The 27,215-nt window shown below is 41.9% G+C and overlaps 1 protein-coding gene across 3 annotated transcripts in view; it reads right to left on the bottom strand.

The window, feature by feature from the left end:
* Positions 1–52: 52 nt before the first annotated feature.
* Positions 53–27,215, bottom strand: part of LOC135516109 (myotubularin-like) — a 66,152-nt gene continuing 38,989 nt past the window's right edge. For 2 of the 3 annotated variants that reach the window (XM_064940154.1, XM_064940156.1), the window contains 9 exons: positions 25,155–25,304; positions 24,724–24,909; positions 22,645–22,830; positions 22,133–22,288; positions 21,796–21,843; positions 21,362–21,454; positions 16,635–16,748; positions 14,874–15,050; positions 53–6,071 (listed from right to left, as the gene is read on the bottom strand). In XM_064940154.1, the coding sequence (XP_064796226.1) occupies positions 5,889–6,071; positions 14,874–15,050; positions 16,635–16,748; positions 21,362–21,454; positions 21,796–21,843; positions 22,133–22,288; positions 22,645–22,830; positions 24,724–24,909; positions 25,155–25,304 (1,293 nt within the window). In that variant the 3' untranslated portion in view covers positions 53–5,888. The remainder of the gene's footprint in view (positions 6,072–14,873; positions 15,051–16,634; positions 16,749–21,361; positions 21,455–21,795; positions 21,844–22,132; positions 22,289–22,644; positions 22,831–24,723; positions 24,910–25,154; positions 25,305–27,215) is intronic. The other variant, XM_064940155.1, reaches the window with a different exon arrangement.

Genomic DNA, 27,215 nt, shown 5'->3' with positions numbered 1-27,215 from the left:
TAAAACTGCATTGTTTGTTAAGGGCTTGTAAGTAAGCAATTCACAGCACATGTGACAAATAACATTTTATTTGAAATACATAATCTCCAGAAATTACTTTGTCAAAACAACAAAATAACTAGGGCTCAACAACAATTGTGAAACATGGGTTAAAATCTTCCTATAAGTCACAGAGGGTGCACAGAGGGACATGCCAAAGTGACTCATTTCGTGGAACAACCCCACTAATGGAATAGACCTAGAGAACGTTCAGTAGTCTGAATGTCATTTTTAGTAGGGTTCGATTCTCGGGAGCTAGAAAGTACCTCATTTAAATGCAGCTATAATGTATAAAACAAGCATTTTGGACCAATTCCAATATCCTAAGGAGACGTGAACTGGTGCTTCTGTTATATTTAGGGCTGAGATATGCTATGATGGGACAAGGTCTGAATATCCACAATCTTCTCCGATCCACAATTTTCACATCAGCAGACATTACAATATTTTGCACATTTCCTTATGATCTCCTGAATAAATAAAGGATAAATTACCACAAGAATCTAATGACAGAATCAATCCATTTAAAAAAAAAGTGAGACATTTTTAAATTAATTTAATCAGCATTATTTACACAACAAGAGCCGGTCAAAACAACCAACAGTGGAGCACTCATACATGAGAGGGAGTAGTACAGCCCGGATCCCACATCGATTTGTGTCGTCTAGCCAAAATTCCTATGTGGTCTGGGTGCAAGTCTGTTTCTGCTTGTCATGGCATGAACAGAAAGTAAACCTCGTCTGAGCCAGAACGTCCCATAGGGCAAGAGGCCATCTCCTATTTCAGTAGGGTGAGGCAGGTGGTTGTAAAAGTACACCCCCTGGACAGAACGCCCCCTGAAAGACACTCAAGCTAACTCCTATGGTCACGAGTCATGACTCACAAGGACTTTGCAAGACAGAACAAACTGATTTGGAACCAGGCTAGGGAGTCGTAAGTAGGCATTACTATGAGAAAGAAACCCCCCTTTATTAAACCCCCCTATATTACCTACGTTAAGATATAATAAATGAAGAAAAAAAAAATCATGAGTGACAGTTTGTCTGCGTCCCAAATTGTGCCCTAGTCCCTATATAGTGCACTACTTTATCAGAGTCCTCAATTCCTCAAGGTCTGGCATTCAATCCAACTTGCTATGGGAATGTTTACAGCAGTGCCTTTGTTTACAAACTACGGTCCATGCATAGACTTATTGTGGAAAATGTAATCATCTACTTGTCAGAGGAGTCTACTTGGTAGTAGTAGTAGGTTTTAACAGTTCCCATAACCATTCTGGCATTTCATTTGACCAAGGGGGAAAAAGAGCTACTCCTTAAACACCGAAATTCGAGTTTGATTGAATCACGCACCAGGTTTCACAATCACAGGTAAAGAACCAAAAGGAACTGAATAGGTTCCCAATTGAATCAAATATCCCACAAATCATGATTCAAACATGATTTACTGTCCTCTCTTCTATGTTAGAAAGCAAAAATGCCCGTAAGGTAAAATAAAACTAAAGAAACTAAATTTATGGAACAACAAATCCACAAATTATTAACCAACCATTCAAAGCAACAACAAAGACATGTCTTATTACTTTCCTTTTTTATAAAACGTGCCAAATTTTACACGAAATAAAATTATATTTTACAACAATATAACTTTTCTACAGTAAAATAGGTTTTGTTTGAGGTAATTATACTGAACACAAATATAAAAGAAACATGTAAAGTGTTGGTCCATGTTTCATGAGCTGAAATAAAAAGAGCCCACACATTTTTCATATGCAAAAAAAAACATATTTCTCTAAATTTTGTGCACAAATGTGTTACATCCCTGTTAGTGAGCATTTCTCCTTTGCCAAGATAATCCATCCACCTGACAGGTAAAAGGCCACTCTAAAATGTGGAGTTTTGTCACACAACACAATGCCCCAGATGTCTCAAGTTGAGGGAGTGTGCAATAGGCATGCTGGCTGCAGGAATGTCCACCAGAGCTGTTGCCAGAGAATTTCATGTTAATTTCTCTACCATAAGCCGCCTGCAAGAGAATTTGGCAGTACGTCCAATCTGCTTCATAACCGCAGACCATGTGTAACCCCATCAGCCCAGGACCTCCACATCCGGCTTCTTCACCTGCAGGAATGTCTCAGCCAAGCCACCTGGACAGTTGATGAAATTGTGGGTTTGCACAATTGAAGATTTTCTGCACAAGAAGCTCATCTGCGTGCTCGTTGTCCTCACCAGGATCTCGACCTGACAGCAGTTCGGCGTCGTAACCGACTTCAGTGGGGACATTATCACCATCGATGGCCATTGGTACACTGGAGAAGTGTGCTCTTCACGGATGAATCCTAGTTTCAACTGCACCGGGCAGATGGCATACGGCGTCATGTAGGTGAGCGGTTTGCTGATGTCAACGTTGTGAACAGAGTGCCCCATAGTGGCAGTGGGGTTATGGTATGGGCAGGCATACAGACAACGAACACAATTGCATTTTAACAATGGCAATTTGAAAGCACAAAGACACCATGACAAGATCCTGAGGCCCATTGTCGTGCCATTCATTCGGCGCTATTCCGTTTCAGCATGATATTGCACGGCCCCATGTTGCAAGGATCTGTCACACAAAACCTGGAAGATGAAAATGTCCCAGTTCTTCCATGACCTGCATACTCAACAGCCATGTCACCCATTGAGCATGTTTGGGATGCTCTGGATCGACGTGTACAACAGCATGTTCCAGTTCCCGCCAATAACTTAGCACAGCCATTGAAGAGGAGTGGGACAACATTCCATAGGCCACAATCAACAGCCTGATAAACTCAATGTGAAGATGTGTTGCGCTGCATGAAGCAAATGGTGGTCACACCAGATACTGACTGGTTTTCAAGGTATCTGTTACCAACAGATGCAGATCTGTATTCCCAGATCTGTGAAATCCATAGATTAGGCCCTAATGAATTTATTTAAATTGACTGATTTCCTTATATGAACTGTAACTCAGTAAAATCTTTGAAATTGTTGCATGTTGCATTTATATTTTTGTTCAGTGTACATCAGTTACTGTACTTGTACAAAGTAAAAAATAAAAAGAGATTTTTGTCTTTTACATTTTTCGCGAACAATAATCAACCAACTAACACAATCAAACAACAAAGTCTTCTGCGATGTGGTTATTTTTCCCTTGCAGTGTCGTTTTTTACTTTCCCCCGCTTATTGAGACCAAAGACTTTCAAAGTGCTGCATTCTGGTGAGGCGTTAGGGAGCCGCTAGTGCCCTCATTCTTACCCCACCACCACCTTTCAACATGGGTGACCCCGCACAAGCCTTCTAAGTCATATCTATTCATTCTCTTGTATGGCGTTGCCATATCCAGTATGGTGACCGTTTTAGAACAAGCGTAACCCACCCGAAGAGTCTTCACCTGAACAATCCCACAGCAACCCATCAACAGTTTCCTTTCCCCATCTTTCTCCCCCCGACGACGAATCAGGATTTGACTTTCCCACGCCACAACAAATCAGGTGCTTCCTTTTTCCTGCCACAACCAATCGGGTGCTTTCTTTCCCTTTCTCCCCGCCACAGAGGAACGATAACAAAGACAAAATGTATAGTTTGAGCAGAGAGGAAGAGGTGAAGCGAGAGGTTTCACTCCTGCCAAAATATATTTTAAAAATTGCCCAATGTGTTTCTATGGGCTAATTTTTGACCTAAGCTTGTTGCCTGCCTTCCTGCCTTTGGGTCAACAACTCCCATTGCTGGGGCAGAGACATGAGCATCTCATTATATACAGATCTCTGGTTTGGGTACAAAACGTCTACCTGAGGTTGAACCTCAGGTGGTCAAAGGCACAGAACTGGACCCGACCAGCGGTCCCGAGAACACTGGACCTGCCCTTTAAAAAGAGTTACTAAACATTTCTAGACTTCTTTTTACTAATCTTATCCCAAATCTTATCTCAAACTCCATGGTAGTTATTGTCCAAAGAACTGAATCTTGTCTGAGAATACTTGGGACACCTTATTGTTGTCCCTTGAAAGTTTTTAAACTATTCTGGACTTTTCCACCGATCTTACTACACCTCTGGTTGTTGCTCTTGTCAAAATAACTTTTTCCTGCCCATAGTCTTTTGGAGAATACTCTGTGGAAGTCCTAAAACCTTTAAAATCAAGCAAACTTGATCTAAACCATTTTGCTCCCTGGACTGAGATAAAGTGTTTTGAGACAAATGTTTAAAGACGGAATGAGCAGTAGGCAAAACAGCACCTCTGTCCGCCCCACGGCCGTTGTTATCATTTTTGTTTTGTTGACGAAGCAGAGCTGGGGAGCGTTGCAGATCGTGGTAAAAAAAATTGCATTACATATGCTTATATTCATGTGCAATGATGTCGGAGGGAAATAACCAGAATTAGTTGTTTGCATTAACGTCTTTGTTGTTATAATCGCAAATGGGCGTGGCAGTTTCACCATTAGGGATTTCAGGTTTAAGTTTATGCCAAGAGGAGTTTGACTGGTTTTAAGGTGACAGGTTCTAAGGTTCTCAAGTTTTAGGTTGGCAAAATGAGAGTCCTGTTGATGCAGAACTTTATTGGACTGACTGAGTGGACCTAGCCTGGTGCCAGATCGGTTTGTGCTGTCTTGCCAATTCCTATGGTCATTGTCATACTTGACATGCATGAGTTCGCAAGACAGCACCAACAGATCTGGGACCAGGCTAGGGTGGACATTGTTGGAGATAAAACTCACAGCTCCTCTCCTCCTCCTGTCTCTCCATAGACCTTTGCAGTTAAATACATGGGGATACTAGGACAACTGGACATCTCATAGAGTGGACTACAGACAACCCCTGATAAACGCAAGGACTTAGGGCTGTTACGAATGTATGTAATAAACCGAAGGACGCAGATATTCCGAGAATTTAAGTGAGTTGGGACTGGGGAACTGCAGGGTTTGTACTTACCCAACTTATGGGAGTTACCCAACTTATTACTGAAGTTACACTAGTTTGTTATCCAAACTTAACTGGTTGACTGGACTGGTATTGCTCATATTGAGGACATTTGTACAGGTGCACACTGATTTAAGTCAGGCAAATGCACTAATAGTAAAACGTTCTCTTTTTAGTATGTTTGTCATAACAGTTATACAATGCCCTTTTCAGGTCTTGGAGTTGACACAGTGTACAGAGTTCAAGAGGAGCAGGGGCTATGTTCCCATTCTTTACTCTTCTGGAAGTGTGCACTCATTCACCCCCCCCTCATGGATTTAAAATGAATGGACTGGTGTGAGTAATACGATGGAAACTCCCTCCAGCCTGCTTTTACCGATGCAATGCATAAGCATGATGGGGAGTAAATGAGTGCACACTATGTAAAGTGTAGAGAATCGTAATGCAGCCATTGAGTTTTAACCCTTCACACGTCCTTTATAGTTTATCTACAACACACTGAGTATTTATTTTATTTCGTATTAAGGCTTCTCTGTTTTTGCAGAAAAAAAACAACGTTATACAAAAGTTGTCAAAAGGCTGTACTGTGACATATTGCATAATCACCATAGTTAAGTTTTTGTTATGGTCATACGTCATGATTTCCATGTTATTTATCATCTCCATTATTACTTTACTAACGCTATGTACAAAAAAAACTTATTGTGTCTGTGTCAGGGTCAAATTACATGTCGATTCAGGAAGTGAATTGAAATTCTAATTCAAGAATCTGAAAAGTTCCTATTTGGAATAAATTTCACTTTTCAACTCTTAAATTAGGAATTCTATTTTCTTTGATTCATTGACTCAATTGATATCGAAGTAACCTCAACCCTGACGAACAAACACACACTCACGTGTGTGTTTGAGTACCCCACTCAGAAAGGGGTGTGCAGGTGATTGATGTGCTGCGTGGGCGAGGCCGCATTGGAGGCAGAGCTATTTGATAGGTGGGAGGAATTAGGGGAGGAGTCAGTGAGCTGCAGTTCCTCTAGTTTCTTCAGGTATTCGTCTCTCAGTGCCAGGAGTTCCATGTAACGCTGTTCCACTGGACTCTGCTGCTGTAGAATAGAGTAGAGACAGATAGAGTACGATAGGAAAAAACCACCACCAGGTGGAACAACCACCACCAGGTGGAAGCAAAGAGAGAGAAATGAGAGGAGGGAGATGGATGGATGGGGAACGAGTAGGGAGAGAGACGGGGGGTAGGGAGCAGAATGAGGAGGGGCGAGTGAGAGGGTAGAGAGAGGTAGTGTGGGGGAGAGAGAAAAAAAGACTTGAATGATATGCAAACAATGCAAAAAGATCAGCATATAAACAAACAGAGGTATACAGACAGATTTTTTATTTTTACATGGTCATTCTACGCACATTTTACATACAAAGCATTTAGTTACAGTATATAGCAAGAATATAGTTATTTGATATACATTACATCTGGATAGATAGTACTTAAACAGATACAGCAGGGGTGTCAAACTCATTCCTGCTGATCTTTGTTTTTTCCTTATAATTAAGCCCGAGACAACCAGGTGAGGGGAGTTCTTTACTAATTAGCAACCTTATTTCATCAACCTAATACAAGAGAAGAGTGAAAACCCACAGAAACATGGCCCTACGTATATTCGGAAAGTATTCAGATCTACACACAATACCCCATGATGACAAAGCAAAAACAGGTTTTTAGACATTTTTGAACATTCATAAAAATAAACACCGAAAAATCACATTTACATAAGTATTCAGACCCTTTACTCAGTACTTTGTTGAAGCACTTTTGGCAGCGATTACAGCCTCGAGTCTTCTTGGGTAGGACGCTACAAGCTTTGGGGTTTCATTATTCTCTGCAGATCCTCTCAAGCTCTGTCAGGTAGGATGGGGATTGTTGCTGCACAGCTATTTTCAGGTCTCTCCAGAGATGTTCGATCGGGTTAGGGCTCTGGCTGGGCCACTCAAGGACATTCAGAGACTTGTCCCAAAGCCACTCCTGCATTGTCTTGGCTGTGTGCTTAGTGTCATTGTCCTGTTGGAAGGTGAACCTTCACCCCAGTCCGAGGTCCTGAGCAAGTTTTCATCAAGAGTATTTATCTGGTCAATACGTCAGTGTATTATGTCTGTTTGTAACAGTGTGTTATACAGTTGAAGTCAGAAGTTTACATACAGTTAGGTTGGAGACATTAAACTCGTTTTTCAACCACTCCACAAATTTCTTGATAACAAACTATAGTTTTGGCAAGTCGGGTTAGGACATCTACTTTGTGCATGGCAAGTCATTTTCCAACAATTGTTTTCAGACAGATTATGTCACTTATAATTCACTGTATAACAATTCCAGAAGTTTACATACACTAAGTTGACTGTGCCTTTAAACAGCTTGGAAAATTCTAGAAAATGCTGTCATGGCTTTAGAAGCTTCTGGTAGGCTAATTGACATCATTTGAGTCAATTGGAGGTGTACCTGTGGATGTACTTCAAGGCCTACCTTCAAACTCAGTGCCTCTTTGCTTGACATCATGGGAAAATCAAAAGAAATCAGCCAAGACCTCAGAAAAAAATGTGTAAACCTCCACAAGTCTGGTTCATCCTTGGGAGCAATTTCCAAACACCTGAAGGTACCATGTTCATCTGTACAAACAATAGTACGCAAGTATAAACACCAAGGGACCACGCAGCCGTCATACCGCTCAGGAAGGAGAAGCGTTCTGTCTCCTAGAGATGAACGTGCCTTGGTGCAAAAAAAGTGCAAATCAATCCCAGAACAGCAGTAAATTACCTTGTGAAGATGCTGGAGGAAACCGGTACCAAAGTATCTATATTCACAGTAAAACAAGTGCTATCGACATTACCTGAAAGGCCGCTCAGCAAGGAAGAAGTCACTGCTCCAAAACCACCATAAAAAAGCCAGACTTCGGTTTGCAACTGCACATGGGGACAAATATCGTACTTTTGGAGAAATGTCCTCTGGTCTGATGAAACAAATTGAACTATTTGGCCATAATGACCATCTTTATGTGAGGAGGAAAAAGGGGGAGGCTTGTAAGCCGAAGAACATCATCCCAACCGTGAAGCACGGGGGTGGCAGCATCATGTTGTGGGGGTGCTTTGCTGCAGGAGGGACTGGTGCACTTCACAAAATAGATGGCATCATGAGGGAGGAAAATTATGTGGATATATTGAAGCAACATCTCAAGACATCAAGTTAAGGCTTGGTTGCAAATGGGTCTTCAAAATGGACAATGACCCCAAGCATACTTCCAAAGTTGTGGCAAAATGGCTCAAGGACAACAAAGTCAAGGTATTGGAGTGGCCATCACAAAGCCCTGACCTCAATCCCATAGAATATTTGTGGGTAGAACTGAAAAAGCATGTGCAAGCAAGAAGGCCTACAAACCTGACTCAGTTACACCAGCTCTATCAGGAAGGATGGGCCAAAATTCATCCAACTTATTGTGGGAAGCTTGTGGAAGTACAGCCGAAATGTTTGATCCAAGTTAAACAATTTAAAGGCAATGCTACCAAATACTAATTGAGTGTATGTAAACTTCTGACCCACTGGGAATGTGAGGAAATAAATCAAAGCTGAAATAAAGAATTCTCTCTACTATTATTCTGACATGTCACATTCTTAAAATAAAGTGGTGATCCTAACTGACCTAAAACAGGGAATTCTTACTGGGATGAAATGTCAGGAATTGTGAAAAACGTTTAAATGTATTTGGCTAAGGTGTATGTAAACTTCCGACTTCAACTGTATGTGAATATGTGATTGTATTATAAATTGTATTTTAATGTTTAAGGACTCTTGGAATATTAGTCCAAATGAGGACTAACAGAGATCCTAATAAAATCAAACCTCTCTGTACTTTGCTACATTCATATTTTCCTCAAGCCTGACTAGTCTCACAGTCACTGCTGCTGAAAAACATCCTTACAGCATGATGTTGCCACCACCATGCTTCACCGTAGGCATGGTGCCAGGTTTCCTCCAGAGGTAATGCTTGGCATTCAGGCCAAAGAGTTCAATCTTAATTTCATCAGACCAGAGAATCTTGTTTCTCATTTACTGAGAGTCCTTTAGGTGCCTTTTGGCAGACTCCAAGCAGGCTGTCATGTCTTTTACTGAGGAGTGGCTTCACCCTACCATAAAGTCCTGATTGGTGGAGTGCTGCAGAGATGGTTGTCCTTCTGGAAGGTTCTCCCATCTCCACAGAGGAACTTTGGAGCTCTGTCAGAGTGACCATTGGGTTCTTGGTCACCTCCCTGACCAAGGCCCATCTCCCCCAACTGCTCAGTTTGGCAGAGTTTTGTGGTTCCAAACTTCTTCAATTTAAGAATGATGTTGCCCACTGTGTTCTTGGGGACCCTCAATGCTGCAGAAATGTTTTGGTACCCTTCCCCAGATCTGTGCCTCAACATAATCCTGTCTCGGAGCTCTACAGATAATTCCTTCAACCTCGTGGCTTGGTTTTTGATCTGACATGCACTGTCAACTGTGGGACCTTATATAGACAGGTGTGTGCCTTTCCAAATCAATTGAATTTACCACAGATGGACTCCAATCAAGTTGTAGAAACATCTAAAGGATGATCAATGGAAACAGGATGCACCTCATCTCAATTTCGAGTCTCGTCGCAAAGGGTCTGAATACTTATGTAAATAAGTACCCTATATTTTCTAACCGTTCTGTTTCACATACAGTACATTCAAAACCTTTCTAAATCGCATTGTATGTACAGATTGTAAGATAAGGATGAACATTTTTCCTATAAATATTATTATATTGAAGATTGATTGACTATGGCTTTCCAAATCTTTGAACAGTGCTATTTGTAGGGTTCATTTGGGGTAAATGTTGTGTTTTCAAGCCATTAATGAATCTTACCAGAAACTAGTTACATAATGTAGGTGCAATATCAGAATAAGTGATCTAATGATTTGAGATGGTTGTACGCCCATAACATTGTTGTTGGCAATAACTTTGTATAATAATTTTAATTAGAATCAAGCGCGTTGTTTTGTGTATCACTTGATAAATCATGTGCCATGGAATCGGCACATTGACAATCTCTTCCCAACTACTTTTTCAACCTGTATGGCACCGCTGTCAACATGTTGGTCCTCAAATGAAATGGTTATATTTTTCTATTTCTTAACATGTTTTGGTGCCAATTTTAGTCTTTAACAAAGGGCAGACAAAAAAGTTTCTCTACCTTCACTTGCCTCCATTTTTGCAGTAATGTTGGTTCTGTTGGTTCTAATTTTAGATAACAAAAATACACTGAAATGTTTTCTCTAACAGCACATTACATTAGCAAAGATAGTTCTGTATTTATGTATATATCTGTATTTATTTTTATTCCATAAAGATTTTATTTTAGATCAATTAGTATACTGGAGTTTAACCATAATATTTGTTCTGTCTTTTCTAGGGGATGAAACTGGAATTGCAACGGGCTTTGTATGGCTTGTTTTAGAAAGGGAAATAATTTGAAAATGGTTCCATTTTCAATTAACTGAAAGTGAGAGGTTCTAATCTGGATTGAGGTTTAATGATTTAATATTTAATCATTTTAGCTTCCTTAACTCATATTCATTACACAAATAAGCATGTTTAATTTTGTCTGGTTTATCGTTCCAAATAATGTTCAATATTTTTTGCTTATATAATGACAAAAATGAATTATTCAGAATAGGCAGGGCCATAAGTAAATAGGTAAACTGGGATATGACTAAAGATTTAAAAATCAGGGAGATTTTTCCACAAATAGACCCTACTACACAAAGGACTCAATCCTGACTTGACTTCAATAAGACTTTTTCATGTCAATTCTGCATTGATATTAATGTGATGTTCCTCTTTAAAAAAGGTATTGTCGGATAGTATTCATCCTGATCAAACAGGTTTTTTACATGGACGATACATTGGAGAAAATATAAGACAAGTACTGGAAACAATAGAATACTATGAAACATCTGGGAAACCAGGACTGGTATTCATGGCAGATTCTGAAAAGGCTTTTGATAAAGTACGACTAGAATTGATATATAACGGCCTAGACTATTTTAATTTTGGAGAATCTCTTATAATGGTTTCAAGTTATTCGTTTGTTAGTTAGTAAAACAACAAATAATGGCTACTTCACTTAAATAATTAAACTGTCGGCGTAAAACAAGGTTGTCCACTGTCGGCGTATCTATTTAATATGGCCATCAAAATGTTAGCTATTAACATCAGATCAAACAATTATATAGAGGGGCTAGAAAATCAAGGACTAAAAACAAAGGTGTCATTGCATGCTGACAACTCAAGTTTCCTCTTAAATCTGCAATCTGGATCCCTGCAGTCTCATAGAGGATCTAGATAATTATTCTAACCTCTCTGGATTACAACCCAACTATTGCACGATAAGTGTACCATAATACGTATTACATTGCTAAAAAAAAAAAAAAAATTTTTTTACATTACCGTGTAGTTTACCAATAAAATTATCTGACGGTGAAGTGGACAAACTCAGTATTCATATCCCTAAAGAAAGAAATTAATTCACAACAAATTTCAGTTGAAAGTTGAGAAAAATTGGAAATAACATCTTGCTACCATAGAACAGAGTGCTGACTGGAGAGCTGGATTCAATTTTCTCCTGAAATTACATGCCTGGTCCTTCAGGTCCTGAAGCAAGGATATTCTTAATACCATTTGAAAGGAAACACTTTGAAGTTGGTGAAAATGTGAAATTGATGTAGGAGAATATAACACATTAGATCTGGTAAAAGAAAATACAAAGAAAAAAACTTGGGGGTATTTTTTGTACCATCATCTTTGAAATGCAAGAAAAAGGCATTAATGTATTATTCCAGCCCAGGCGCAATTTAGATTTTGCAGCGTTTTCCCCCCAAAGTTTTAGACTGAACCAAGGAATCATTGCATTTCTGTTCAAAATGTAGCATCAAGACTGCCCAAATTAAGGCCTCCCGGGTGGCGCAGTGGTCTAGCTGTGCAACCAGAGACTCTGGGTTCGAACACAGGCTCTGTTGCAGTTGGCCGTGACCGGGAGGTCCATGGGGAGACGCACAATTGGCCTAGTGTCGTCCGGGTTAGGGAGGGTTTGGCCGGTAGGGATATCCTTGTCTCATCGCGCACTAGCGACTCCTGTGGCAGGCCGGTGGCAGTGCATGCTAACCAGGTCGCTAGGTGCACGGTGTTTCCTCAGACACATTGGTGCGGCTGGCTTCCGGGTTGGATGCACGCTGTGTTAAGAAGCAGTGCGGTATGGTTGGGTTGTGTTACGGAGGACGCATGACTCTCAACCTTCGTCTCTCCCGAGACCGTACGGGAGTTGTAGCAATGAGACAAGACAGTAACTACCAACAATTGGATACTACAAAAAAATAAAAATAAATATATATATATATATTTTTTTTTATTTTTTTTATTTTTTTTTATTTTAAAGACTGCCCAAATGTGCCTAATTGGTTAATTCATAGCTTTATGTTCATAACTCTGCACCCTCCTCAAACAATAGCATGGTATTCTATCACTGTTATAGCACTGTAATAGTAAATTGGACAGTGCAGTTAGAGTAACAAGAATTTAAGCTTTCTGCCAATATCAGATATGTCTATGTCCTGGGAAATGTTCTTGTTACTTACAACCTCATGCTAATCGCATTAGTGCACATTAGCTCAACCGTCCCGCGGGTGGGACACCAATCGGTAGAGATCCTTAACATCACAACACTGAAGTCTAAAGGGCCTCCAGTTTTTTAGATGGATTGGATCTGGGACCTGGGTCCTGTTTCAGTAATAGTGAAATCAGACCTTCTTGCTGACTACCTGATAGTTTACAATTTTTGTAGGAGTGGTTAAAATTCGAGTACATCAAATAAAAATTGATATACCTCAACTGGTATGCCATCCAGCCCTGGAGTTTTCCCTGGCTTAAAGGCTTTAATTGCATCAAGAAGTTCCTCCTCTACAATTTGTCCATCACACAAGTCTTTCGGTACAGCTGTTCATTTTATAGTATTAGGAAAAAAATCCTTACAGTTAACTTCAGTTAGTGGAAATGGAGGAGACTGAAAAGAGAACATATGCTTAAGGTATTTTGCTTCCTCTATCAAAATCTAATTTGGTGAATCATGGTTGACTGTGTGTGTGTGTGTGTGTGTGTGTGTGTGTGTGTGTGTGTGTGTGTGTGTGTGTGTGTGTGTGTGTGTGTGTGTGTGTGTGTGTGTGTGTGTGTATTGTGTAAAGAGGATTTTCAGCTCCAGTGACTCAGACCCTGCCGAGGGGGGCCAGGGATGTTTCGGCTAGAGTGGGTGTGTGTGTGAGGATGGTAGGGGGGGTTAAAAGAGCTAGAGGGTAAGAAGGGTGTTCAGGGGGGTGTGTGTGTAAGAACTGGAGGGGGCAGGCAGCGGGTGCTCTACACACATACACAATTATTATTTAAATTTACACACACACACACACACACACACCGCAAGCCCTATAGGACGCCACGGCATCACTGCTGCCAAACCAACCAATCCCCAGAGGTGATACTTCACAATCAGACTGACCACAAGATACCCCCAAATAATTGTCCAGTGTATTTGACTGACAGTATGGTATATTCTGAGTTTTGGCTAAATCCTAACAAAACGTCAGCTAGCCCACTAGCTACCTGGATTATCAAAATCTATAAAATACATTTTTATTTGTCAGATGCGCCGAATACAACAGGTGTAGACCTTACAGTGAAATGCTTACTTACAACCCCTTAACCAACAACAAGAAAATACCTAAAAAAAAGTAAGAGGTAAGAATAACAAATAATTAAAGAGCAGCAGTAATATACAGGAGGTGCCGGTACAGAGTCAATGTGCAGGGGCACCTGTGTCAAGGCAATATGTATATGTAGGTAGAGTTATTAAAGTGACTATGCATAGATAACAACAGAGAGTAGAAGCAGTGTAGAAGAGAGGGAGGGGGGGGCAATGCAAATAGTCTGGGTGGCCATTTGATTAGCTGTTCAGGAGTCTTATGGCTTGGGGGTAGAAGCTGTTTAAGAAGCCTGTTGGACCTTGATTTGGCGCTCCGGTACTGTTTGCCATGAGGTAGCAGAGAGAACAGTCTATGAATAGGGTGGCTGGAGTCTGACAATTTTTAGGGCCTTCATCTGACACTGCCTGGTATAGAGGTCCTGGACGGCAGGAAGCTTGGCCCCGGTGATGTACTGGGCCGGGCCATACGCACTACCCTCTGTAGTGTCTTGCGGTCGAAGGCAGAGCAGTTGACATACCAGGCAACTGCTCGGGATCATCAGGATGCTCTCGATGGTGCAGCTGTAAAACCTTTTGAGGATCTGAGGACCCATGCAAAATCTTTTCAGTTTCCCGAGGGGGAATGTGTTTTGTCGTGCCCTCTTCATGAATGTCTTGGTGTGCTTGGACCATGTTAGTTTGTTGGTGATGTGGACACAAAGGAACATGAAGCCCTCAACCTGCTCCACTACAACCCCTTCGATGAGAATGGAGGCGTGCTCGGTCCTCCTTTTCCTGTAGTCCACAATCATCTCCTTTGTCTTGATCACGTTGAGAGAGAGGTTGTTGCCCTTTCACCACATGGTCAGGTCTCTGACCTCCTCCCTATTACATTTATGTTATAAATTTGTAACATCAGTTGTGATCGTTATAACAGTATTAGTTTTGGCCTTATGAACGAGGGTCTAGATAATGATACAGTATATTAGCTGGACTAAATGTGTGTTATGACTGTGTAAGGTCAGTTGTCATAAGCGGCCATTATGACAGTGTTATGTAGCCTTATTACAGAGGGTAAAGTGTAACAGTACTTTCATTTATTCTCCACCCATCCCGCTCTACCTGTTGTCGTATGCGTGGGTTCCAGCGGATGTAATAAGTCACCCAAAGCTCTAGGTGTCTCATGCTGGCTACGGGGTAGAGGACCCTACTGGACTCAGGAGTGTAGAAGGGGTTCAGGTAGGAAGTAGAGTCACTGTTCACCAACGACCACAGGGACACTGTCTTAGACCGTACCTCCTGGAGAGAGAGAAGTAGACAAGAAGAAAAATGATTGGTTTAGAGAGAGAGTGAAAGAGAAGGATGGATGAAGAGGGAGAAGGTTCAAATTCATTAATGACCACAGAGAAACCGTCTTAGACAGCACCACCTGGTGAAAAGAATTAACACTTTAGTTAAAGAGAGAGGTGGGAAGTATCACTGTTCACCAACGACCACAGAGACATCATATAACACCGAACCTCCATGAGAGGGAGGTGGAAGGGAAGAATACAAATGAGAGAGGGGTGTAGAAAGGGTTGAAGTTAGGAGGACTGTTGACCTAACCAAACGTAGCAGGGGTAGAAAGGGTTGAGGTCAGGAGGACTGTTGACCTAACCTAACGTAGCAGGGGTAGAAAGGGTTGAGGTTAGGAGGACTGTTGACCTAACCTAACGTAGCAGGGGTAGAAAGGGTTGAGGTTTGGAGGACTGTTGACCTAACGTAGCAGGGGTAGAAAGGGTTGAGGTTAGGAGGACTGTTGACCTAACCTAACGTAGCAGGGGTAGAAAGGGTTGAGGTTAGGAGGACTGTTGACCTAACCTAACGTAGCAGGGGTAGAAAGGGTTGAGGTTAGGAGGACTGTTGACCTAACCTAACGTAGCAGGGGTAGAAAGACGCCTGAGCAGAGTTCACACTTCCGTTAGGTTGAAAATACTGTATCCCTGATAACGTTTTCTGGCGACTCCGCATAGGCTACTTTTGACCAGGGACCACAGAGACACGTCTTAGACCACCCCTCCTGGAGAGAGAGGGATAGTGGAAGAAAGATCAGACGTTTTTATCCAACGCAACCTACAGTTAATAGATATATTTAGCTTATGGCCCATGCTTGAATCAAACCCTGAATTACCTGAGCCATTGGCACCACAGATAGATGGAGAGCAAACTAACGAAAGAGCGAATACAGCAATGAGTCTCTGGACCAATAATTAGACCCTTGTGCAGTCTACAAATGTTTACACTGGGATGTAAAGGGAGAGGTGTGTGTAGATAAGAGGGTATCTGTGTTTTCTAGATGTGCTGTTACGCAGACAGTCTGTTTTGTCAGAGTGAGTGCAGTGTGTACTAATGTGTGTTGCATCCCCCATAGTGCATTGTTATTGTCTGTTTGAAACTCAGAACCAGTGATGCGTCCCGTCTTTCTCCCTCTCTCTTCTGCTCTACTTCACATGATCAGGATGGAGAGAGGGAGGGGGAGGGAGCATGGTGGGACAAAGAGAGGGAGAGAGAAATATTATAGACAGGGAAAGGGTTGGAGATGAAGAGAGAGGGTTGGAAGAGAGAAATATTGTAGAGAGAAGAGAGGGTGTATTGGAAAGGAGGAAATTACCAAAAGATAGAGAAGTGGGGCTCTGACTCATTATGTTGTGGTCTCAGATACTTGCAGTTGTAGAGGAACAGAGAGAGTGATAAACAGAGGGAGAAAAATAGATGGAGGAGAGAATGAGGAAAGTGACAGCATAACTTACGTTGGTGTCCCAGGTGTAGAGGAAGAGAAAGAAAGAAAGAAAGAAAGAAAGAAAGAAAGAAAGAAAGAGAACAGATAGTAACAGTCTGACTTACGTTGGTGTCCCTGGCGCTCTCACAGTTGTAGAGGAAGGTTCCAAAGCGACAGCTGAACAGGTGATCCAGGATGGTCATTAGGAGCCGCTCATTGAACTCAAACGCTGTCGGGAACTGATGGGGAAATAAGGAAAGAAGAGAGGAGAAGGAGAAAGAGAGAAATGTAACGCATGGATGGCTTTCACTTCAGCAGTGATAAATTCATGAACTTATTTGACGAAAAGGACATGATCATTAGAAAGCAAGTTAGTTAATGCTATATCTCTTGACACATTGATGATAATAGTCATGGCTTCTAAACCTTTAAGCTTGCATCCTAAACCCTATTCCAACTGAACTACTGAAAGAGCTGCTTCCTGTGCTTGGCCCTCCTATGTTGAGTATAATAAACGGCTCCCTATCCACCGGATGTGTACCAAACTCACTAAAAGTGACAGCAATAAAGCCTCTCTTGAAAAAGCCAAACCTTGACCCAGAAGATAGAAGGAAAAAAAACAAAATCGGCCCATATCGAATCTCCCATTCCTCTCAAATCTTTTGGAAAAAGCTGTTGCGCAGCAACTCACAGCCTTCCTGAAGAATAACAATGTATACGAAACGCTTCAGTCTGGTTTTAGACCCCATAATAGCACTGAGACTGCACTCGTGAAGGTGGTAAATGACCTTTTAATGGCGTCAGACCAAGGCTCTGCATCTGTCCTCGTGCTCCTAGACCTTAGTGCTGCTTTTGATACCATCGATCACCACATTATTTTTGAGAGATTGGAAACCCAAATTGGTCTACACGGACAAGTTCTCGCCTGGTTTAGATCTTATCTACCGGAAAGATAACAGTTTGTCTCTGTGGATGGTCTGTCCTCTGACAAATCAACTGTACATTTCGGTGTTCCTCAAGGTTCCATTTTAGGACCACTATTGTTTTCACTATATATTTTACCTCTTGGTGATGTCATTCGGAAACATAATGCTAACTTTCACTGCTATGCAGACGATACACAGCTGTACATTTCGATGTAACATGGTGAAGCCCCAAAATTGCCCTTCCTGGAAGCCTGCATTTCAGACATAAGGAAGTGGATGGCGACAATTTTTTGATTTTTAAACTCGGACAAAACAGAGATGCTAGTTTTAGGTACCAAGAAACAAAGAGATCTTCTGTGGGATCTAACAATTAATCTTGATGGTTGTACAGTCGTCTCAAATAAAACTGCAAAGGACCTCGGCGTTACTCTGGACCCTGATCTTTCTTTTGACGACCATATCAAGACGGTTTCCAGGACAGATTTTTTCCATCTACGTAACATTGCAAAAATCTGAAACTCTTTGTCCAAAAATGATGCAGAAAAATGTATCCATGCTTTTGTCACTTCTAGGTTAGACTACTGCAATGCTCTACTTTCTGGCTACCCGGATAAAGCACTAAATAAACTTCAGTTAGTGCTAAACACAGCTGCTAGAATCTTGACTAGAACCAACATTTTTTTATCATATTACTCCAGTGCTAGCCTCTCTAGACTGGTTTCAAGGTTTTACTGCTAACCTACAAAGCATTACATGGAATTTCTCCTACCCATCTTTCCGATTTGGTCCTGCCGTACATACCTACACTTACTCTACGGTCACAAAACGCAGGCCTCCTTACTGTCCCTAGAATTTCTAAGCAAACAGCTGGAGGCAGGGCTTTCTCCTATAGAGATACAGTGCCTTGCGAAAGTATTCGGCCCCCTTGAACTTTGCGACCTTTTGACACATTTTAGGCTTCAAACATAAAGATATAAAACTGTATTTTTTTGTGAAGAAACAACAACAAGTGGGACACAATCATGAAGTGGAGACATTTATTGGATATTTCAAACTTTAACAAATCAAAAACTGAAAAATTGGGCGTGCAAAATTATTCAGCCCCCTAAAGTTAATACTTTGCTGCGATTACAGCTGTAAGTCGCTTGGGGTATGTCTCTATCAGTTTTGCACATCGAGAGACTGAATTTTTTTTCCCATTCCTCCTTGCAAAACAGCTCAAGCTCAGTAAGGCTGGATGGAGAGCATTTGTGAACAGCAGTTTTCAGTTCTTTCCACAGATTCTCAATTGGATTCAGGTCTGGACTTTGACTTGGCCATTCTAACACCTGGATATGTTTATTTTTGAACCATTCCATTGTAGATTTTTCTTTATGTTTTGGATCATTGTCTTGTTGGAAGACAAATCTCAGTCCCAGTCTCAGGTCTTTTGCAGACTCCATCATGGTTTCTTCCAGAATGGACCTGTATTTGGCTCCATCCATCTTCCCATCAATTTTAAACCATCTTCCCTGTCCCTGCTGAAGAAAAGCAGGCCCAAACCATGATGCTGCCACCACCATGTTTGACAGTGGGGATGATGTGTTCCGTGTGATTAGCTGTGTTACTTTTACACCAAACATAACGTTTTGCATTGTTGCCAAAAAGTCAAATTTTGGTTTCATCTGACCAGAGCACCTTCTTCCACATGTTTGGTGTGTCTCCCAGGTGGCTTGTGGCAAACTTTAAACAACACCTTTTATGGATATCTTTAAGAAATGGCTTTCTTCTTGCCACTCTTCCATAAAGGCCAGATTTGTGCAATATACGACTGATTGTTGTCCTATGGACAGAGTCTCCCACCTCAGCTGCAGATCTCTGCAGTTCATCCAGAGTGATCATGGGCCTCTTGGCTGCATCTCTGATCAGTCTTCTCCTTGTATGAGCTGAAAGTTTAGAGGGACGGCCAGGTCTTGGTAGATTTGCAGTGGTCTGATACTCCTTCCATTTCATTATTATCGCTTGCACAGTGCTCCTTGGGATGTTTAAAGCTTGGGAAATCTTTTTATATCCAAATCCGGCTTTAAACTTCTTCACAACAGTATCTCGGACCTGCCTGGTGTGTTCCTTGTTCTTCATGATGCTCTCTGCGCTTTTAACGGACCTCTGAGACTATCACAGTGCAGGTGCATTTATACGGAGACTTGATTACACACAGGTGGATTGTATTTATCATCATTAGTCATTTAGGTCAACATTGGATCATTCAGAGATCCTCACTGAATTTCTGGTAGTTTGCTGCACTGAAAGTAAAGGGGCTGAATAATTTTGCACGCCCAATTTTTCAGTTTTTGATTTGTTAAAAAAGTTTGAAATATCCAATAAATGTTGTTCCACTTCATGATTGTGTCCCACTTGTTGTTGATTCTTCACAAAAAAATACAGTTTTATATCTTTATGTTTGAAGCCTGAAATGTTCGCAAAGTTCAAGGGTGCCTGCAACCTTTTTATGAAATGGTCTGCCTATCCAAAGACTTGGTCTCGACCTTTAAGTCTTTATTGAAGACTCATCTCTTCAATAGGTCCTATGATTGAGTGTAGTCTGGCCCAGGGGGTTAAAGTGAATGGAAAGGCACTGACATCTTCCTGTCCGGAGCGACAAACAACCCTTGCTGTCTCTGCCTTGCCGGTTCCCATCTCTCCACTGGGATTCTCTGCCTCTAACCCTATTACGGGGGCTGAGTCACTAGCTTACTGGTGCTCTTCCATGCCGTCCCTAGAAGGGATGCGTCACTTGAGTGGGTTGAGTCTCTGACATGATCTTCCTGTCCGGGTTGGCGGCCCCCCCAGGGTTTGTACCGTGGGGGTGATCTTTGTGGGCTATACTCGGCCTTGTCTCAGCGTGGTAAGTTGGTGGTTGAAGATATCCCTCTAGTGGGTTGTGATTGGGCAAACTGGGTAGGGATATATCCTGCCTGGTTGGCCCTGTCCGGGGGTATAGTCGGACGGGGCAACAGTGTCCCCCGACCCCTCCTGTCTCAGCCTCCAGTAATTATGCTGCAATAGTTTATGTGTCGTGGGGCTAGGGTCAGTCTGTTATATCTGGAGTATTTCTTCCGTCTTCTGTCTGTGTGAATTTAAGTATGCTCCCTCTAATTTTCTCTCTTCTCTAGGAGGACCTTAGCCCTAGGATCATGCCTCAGGACTACCTGGCCTGATGACTCCTTGCTGTCCCCAGTCCACCTGGTCGTGCTGCTGCTCCAGTTTCAATGGTTCTGCCTGCAGCTATGGAACTCTGACCTGTTCACCGGACGTGCTGCCTTGTCCCAGACCTGCTGTTTTCGACTCTCTCTCAACCGCACCTGCTGTCTTCTAACTCTGAATGATCGGCTATGAAAAGTCACATGACATTTTCTCCTGAGGTGCTGACCTGTTGCACCCTCTACAACCAGTGATTATTATTATTATTTGGCCCTACTGGTCATCTATGAACGTTTGAACATCTTGGCCATGTTCTGTTATAATCTCCACCTGGCACAGCCAGAAGAGGACTGGCCACCCCTCAGAGCCTGGTTCCTCTCTAGGTTTCTTCCTAGGTTCCTGCTGTTCTAGGGCGTTTTTCCTAGCCACCGTGCTTCTACATTTGCATTGCAAGCTGTTTGGGGTTTTAGGCTGGGTTTCTGTATAGCACTTTGTGACATCGGCTGATGTAAAAAGGGCTTCAAATTTGATTGCCTGACTGGTTTGAAAACAACTTGAAGGCTGTCTCAGTTAATATTTCCTTGATTCCTTGCATCCTCTCTCCTTACTTCTTTCTCAAAACCCATTGAAGATGAAGGGCACGAGAGGGACCTGAGGCCTTCTCACCAATATGGTTGAGAAGGTGGAGAAAGACAAATTGAGATAGAGTCGTAGCCAAACACAGGTGAGTGTGTGTGTGTACCTACCTGTTTGGTCATCTGCCAGACACAGTCTATGAACTGTACAAAGATAGGAGACCTATCCTGGTCTGCATGGTTCTTATCCCCGTGTCCTATCCTCTACACATACACAGACAGAGAAACGATATGGCGTGTTATCAGCTTCCTGTCACTGTAGCTTGTACTTTTTGGTCATTTACATACTGTAAGACAGAGGTGATATCTATGCAATCACACAGTCATAACATTGCAGAGAGTATAGGTGCCGTCAACAGGGAAGTTGTATAACAACTGGTACATCACTTGGGGTGACAATTGCAGCCCTGGGACTGATTCATGCAAGAGTGAGGGCACACATACGTTTCTAGAAATAATGAGTTATATAGAACGAAAGAAAACTCTGAACATGAACTGCACAGAGTCTGGTCCACGAGGAGAAAAAAAGGCTTTGTCTGACTTACAGAGGCAAACTTGTGTCCGAAGCTGATCCACTCCTTCTCCAGCAGCACCTGAATGAATTAATACATGTATATTTATACATCTAGTTGCCTCGTCAATTTGAGTACAACAATTCATACATACCTGGAATCCATTGAGTGTGTGATAATGGCTGTCCCCAGTTCTTCCCTTACCTCTTCCCCTTCCCCTTGTCTTCCACCCACCCTTCCTCCCTCCATCCCTCCTACTCACCTGAAAGCCCCTGAGGGTGCTGTAGTGGCTGCCCCCTCTTCATCACCCTTTCTCTTCCTCCCACCCTCCCTCTCCCCTTTCCCCTTCTGTCCCATCCTTCTTACTCACCTGGAAGCCCCTGAGTGTGCGGTAGTGGCTGTCCAGCATCAGCATGGCCAGAGAGGTGAGCTGGGCTGTCCGGTCCCACCCATCACTACAGTGGACCACCACAGAGTTACCCCCCGATATCTTATCTGCTACCTGGATGGCTCCGGAGAGGACGAGCTGGAGAGAGGAGGAGAGTAAGAGCGTAAGAGAGAGCGAAAAATAACAAGAGAGTTAAAGTCACTACAGTGGACCACCACACTGTTACCCCCACTGATCTTATCTGCTACCTGGATGGCTCCCAATTACAACAGCTAGAGGAGAGGGGTGTTGAGGTGTGTGTGTGTGCCAGGGTTGGGCTCAATTCTAATTGAAGGCAGTCAATTCAGGAAGCAGACAAATTCCAATTCAATGATTGACAAAGACTTCTAGATAAACTGAAAGGGAGAAGTCATTTATTTTTTATTCAAATCACTTCCTGAATTGACTGACTTCAATTCGAATTGAGCCCAACCCTGGTGCGTGCACATCCCTACCTTGATGTGTTCTAGCCAGTGTGTAGACTCCAGACTAGACAGCCAGTGTGACTCCTCTACGTTGGGATAGACAATGTCCTTTAGCTTCTTCAGTGACTCTCTCATGACGTGGATGTTGTGTATGTCCAGAAACACCAGCTCGGCGTTCTGATAAGTGTCGTCTCCTTCGTAACCTCCACCCGTGGCCTATAGGGATGGAATAGAGGTCAGAGGTTAAGGTTAGAGAGTGATGTCATCATTCATGGACAAAAAAAAAATCACTGGCCCTGTTTGAATATTGAAAAAAATATATATGGGGCCATTTTGAGAACTTAAGGAACATCAGGTACTACTGGAATGTCTACCAATGGCTTGTCCATATTTTTTGTTAGAAATTACACTGGTCACTCTAAACATTTATAAAGTATTTATAAACTATAAATAGGCCTCGTCTAAAGTGATGGCTTGCAAAAAGATTTCACTAATGATTAGTAAATGGCTTATTTTTTTATTTATCCGTTATTTTACGAGGTAAGTTGACTGAGAACACGTTTTCATTTGCAGCAACGACCTGGGGAATAGTTACAGAGGACAGGGGGGGATGAATGAGCCAATTGTAAACTGGGGATTATTAGGTGACCGTGATGGTTTGAGGGCCAGATTGGGAATTTAGCCAGGACACCGGGGTTAACACCCCTACTCTTACGATAAGTGCCATGGGATCTTTAATGACCTCGGAGAGTCAGGACACCTGTTTAACGTCCCATCCGAAAGACGGCACCCTACATAGGGCAGTGTCCCCAATCACTGCCCTGGGAATTGGGATATTTTTTAGACCAGAGGATAGAGTGCCTCCTACTGGCCCTCTAACACCACTTCCAACAGCATCTGGTCTTCCATCCAGGGACTGACCAGGACCAACCCTGCTTAGCTTCAGAAGCAAGCCAGCAGTGAGTGGTATGCAGGGTGGTATGCTGCTGGCTTAAGGACCTACAGTTCTGGAAAAAAATTAAGAGGCCACTGCAAAATGATCAGTTTCTCCGGTTTTACTATTTATAGGCATTTGTTTGTGTAAAATTTACATTTTTGTTTTATTCAAAACACTACGGACAACATTTCTCCCAAATTACAAATAAAAATATTGTTATTCAGAGCTTTTATTTGCAGAAAATGACAACGGGTCAAAATAAAAACACAAAACAGTGTTGTCAGACCTCAAATAATGACAATATTTTTATTTGGAATTTGGGAGAAATGTTGTCGGTAGTTTATATAATAAAACAAAAATGTTAATTTTGACCAAAACACATACCTGTAAAACTAGAGAAACGGGTCATATTACAGTGGTCTCAATTTTTTCCAGAGCTGTATATTCAAAATCTTAGAAATGATCTTAGGAATCATAACATACTTTAAAAATTGTTTATAAATGTGAATACATTTGTTTACTAACATTTACAAATGTGGGCGTAAGGATTATTAAATGATGAATAAACTATTTACTAACCCATTATAAATGCCTTATTCCAAGGTGTTATTATAAAGTGTTACCCATTCCTCACTTGAGGGTATTCAAACAAGGCCATTAGTAAATGCTTTGGGCTTTTGATCAGTCCATGACACACACACACACACACACTGCAGGCACAATGTGCAGAGGGCAGCTAGCTGTTAAAAGCCTCTCACTTGGGTGTCAGACATTTTGGAATTATCCTCATAGATTCCATATCAGTAGAGTCCAAACACACTCAGTGTAGTTGTTGTGGCCTCTTAGCTTCTAAACTCTACATCCTCGATTCTGACACCAGTAAACAATGTAGGAGACTACTAGCAAGGCCCTACAGTAGACAACAAGAGATACACAACAGTCCATTCTATGTGGATGTCTAAAAGACACAATCACCAACACACCTCCTTCCAGAACATTGCTACATACAGACAAAGAGTGATACGGTGCAAAGCTTTGCTGTGATGTAGGAGCTCACATAAAAAAAACTCAATACCAATGATTCCTCGCTAGCTTTTCTGTACATGTTAATAAAAAGGGTGGAAGTGTCCCTATATGATCCATTGACTCCATTGTGACCTTTGTCCCCTGACCTTGTTGGCAACGGCGTTGACGCTGGGCCGTGCGTCGTAGATGGTGAGCTTGGCAGTGCCGTTGGCCTCCCGGATCACGTCCAGGTAGCGCTCGTCGTCCTTGTTCCTCTTCCCAGACATCCCCACCAGGGGCTGGGAGCAGCGGCAGATAACGGCCTGGTTCTCACGGTGGATCCAGGATAGGACCTAGAGAGAGGCGAGAAAGAAAGACGCAGTGTTAGAGTGAGCGAGAGAGAGGGTTAGGTAAGTGGGGAGGTGGGAGATGGAGGGGTGTGGGAGAGGGAGGGGGGTTGGGTGTAAGGAAGGAAGTAAGAGAGATAGAACACAGGGATGTGATAGAGGGATAAAGAGATGGAAGAAAAGAAAGCGGGATAAGGTGAATAGAGAGGGCAGGAAGAATGTGAGGATAGGATGAGGAAATGGGGAGTTACCGGTATGCGTCCCCTCGACCTGAAGGTAGACACTTTCCTCAGGTCTTCCTCTGTAGCTTTGAAGGGAACCACCAGTATAGTGGGGTAGGTGTCACACAGCTCATAGTTGTCATTGATGAACGTGATACGCCACTTGTCAGTGGGTAAGCCCTGGGGACCGGGGTAGACAAACACCCAATCAGAGAGGAGATTGCAGGTTGTGACTCGAAGGCATTATTGGTGAAGTACAGTACTACATCACTGATGACAGGATAAGGACAGTATTTAAAAACAGACTAAGTACAGGTAACACCAACACAAAGTGTCTTAATAGGATGTTGGCCAACTACTAGGCTTGGGCAGTATACCATATACAGGGGTATTTCGAAAAAGCCACTGGGTGCTTTTTCAATACCGTCAATACAGTTCAAAATATTTGAAATTTTTTAATACATTTGAATATTTGTAGCTACTTTTTAAGTAAATACCTGCAGTCAACTTGTGCAATACATTAGGAGATAAAGAACATTGCATTCTTCATTTCACCTATCACATTATTATGTAGCTTACGTTACAAGTCACGTGGTGTTTGTTTATTAGCACACAACAAGAGACCAGAGTCACTCACTGTCGTGCAGCATGCGCCTGGTGATTTAATTATGGAGTATGAAATTCACAACTAAATGTTTGCTAGCTAGATATCTTATAACTATTAAGTTAACTGTCTAAAATTTGCTAAATTCTTTGCAGTTGTGCATTTGGTTAGCTAATTTAGTCGTTAGTTAGCTATCCAGCTAAGTGGTTAGCTTCTTCCCAAAAAATTCATGCATTCGCTTGGTAACAGCATATAGTCTGGGGGTTCAGCAAACTGAGTAGCATTTTTGAGTTACTTGTATACTTGTACAGTTTAGTTCAGAAACTGTACAAAATGTTCGTTAGCATTTAATTCTCTATGAGGATTCCTTAGTACTTGTTAGCATTTCGTTAGCATTCTGGTAAGTGATGTTGTTTTGGCTTTGAATATTAGTACTTTAAACAAATACCTGCAGTCAACTTGTGCACTAGATAATAGAAAAAGCAGATTGTGTTTGTTTACCATTTCGTCGTTAGATCACTTTATGAAGCTTACAGTTACTAGTTTCCCGAAAACAGCTGTTTGAGACAGTCGTGTATGTTTGTTTACAAAGATGAGCAAAATGGAAGACTCGTGAGGCGAGTCACTCCTGCTGCACAACTTAAGTGAGGTGATTAAGTTACACTTGTATGAAATTCACTACTAATGTTTGCCAGCTATATATTTTATAACTATTAAGTTAACTATCTAAGATGTCCCAAATAAATTCTCACCAGCTGGGTTTTTCTAACTTGTTAGCAAAGTGACTAACGTTAGCTTGCAAGATCAAGCTTCTTGGTAATAGAAACAGAGGATCCCCTCCTGGATTGAGATCCCTGCTGCCTAATATTTGTTTTGTGCATGCTAAAAACTGCATTTTGAGATACTTGCATAACTTTATGAGCTGGGTTTTCTTTCCTAGAAGTAAATGTTTGCATACACTCATTAGCATTTACCTTACACCTGCTATGAGAATCCTTGGTACTTGTTAGCATTTGGGCCTTAAACAACAACAAAAAAACGTTTACCGTATATCCCGGGATGGCACATGGTTTGAAGGTTTACAAATCTTGATACTACCCCCAAGCCTAGCCACCACGAGCCAGAACAGCTTCAATGCACATTGGCATAGGATTCTACAAGTGTCTGGAACTCATGGAGGGATGCAACACCCTTCTTCCACAAGAAATTCCATAATCTGGTATTTTGTTGAAGGTGGTGGAAAATGCTATCTCAGGCGCAGCTCCAGAATCTCCCATAAGTGAGAAGATGAGATCTGGTGACTGAGAGGGCCATGGCATATGGTTTACATTGTTTTCATGCTCATCAAACCATTTATTGACCACTTGTGCCCTGTGGATGGGGGCATTGTTATCCAATGAGGGCATAGCCTTGGTAGACAAAATATATATATTTTTTTTACATGATCCTAAGCATGATGTGATGTTAATTGCTATTTTAAGTCATGA

The sequence above is a fragment of the Oncorhynchus masou genome, chromosome 27 (assembly GCF_036934945.1).
Source record: "Oncorhynchus masou masou isolate Uvic2021 chromosome 27, UVic_Omas_1.1, whole genome shotgun sequence".
NCBI classification, from domain to species: Eukaryota; Metazoa; Chordata; class Actinopteri; order Salmoniformes; family Salmonidae; genus Oncorhynchus; species Oncorhynchus masou.
The sequence above is the reverse complement of the archived record's forward strand: the minus strand, read 5'-3'. Positions and strand labels throughout refer to the sequence as shown.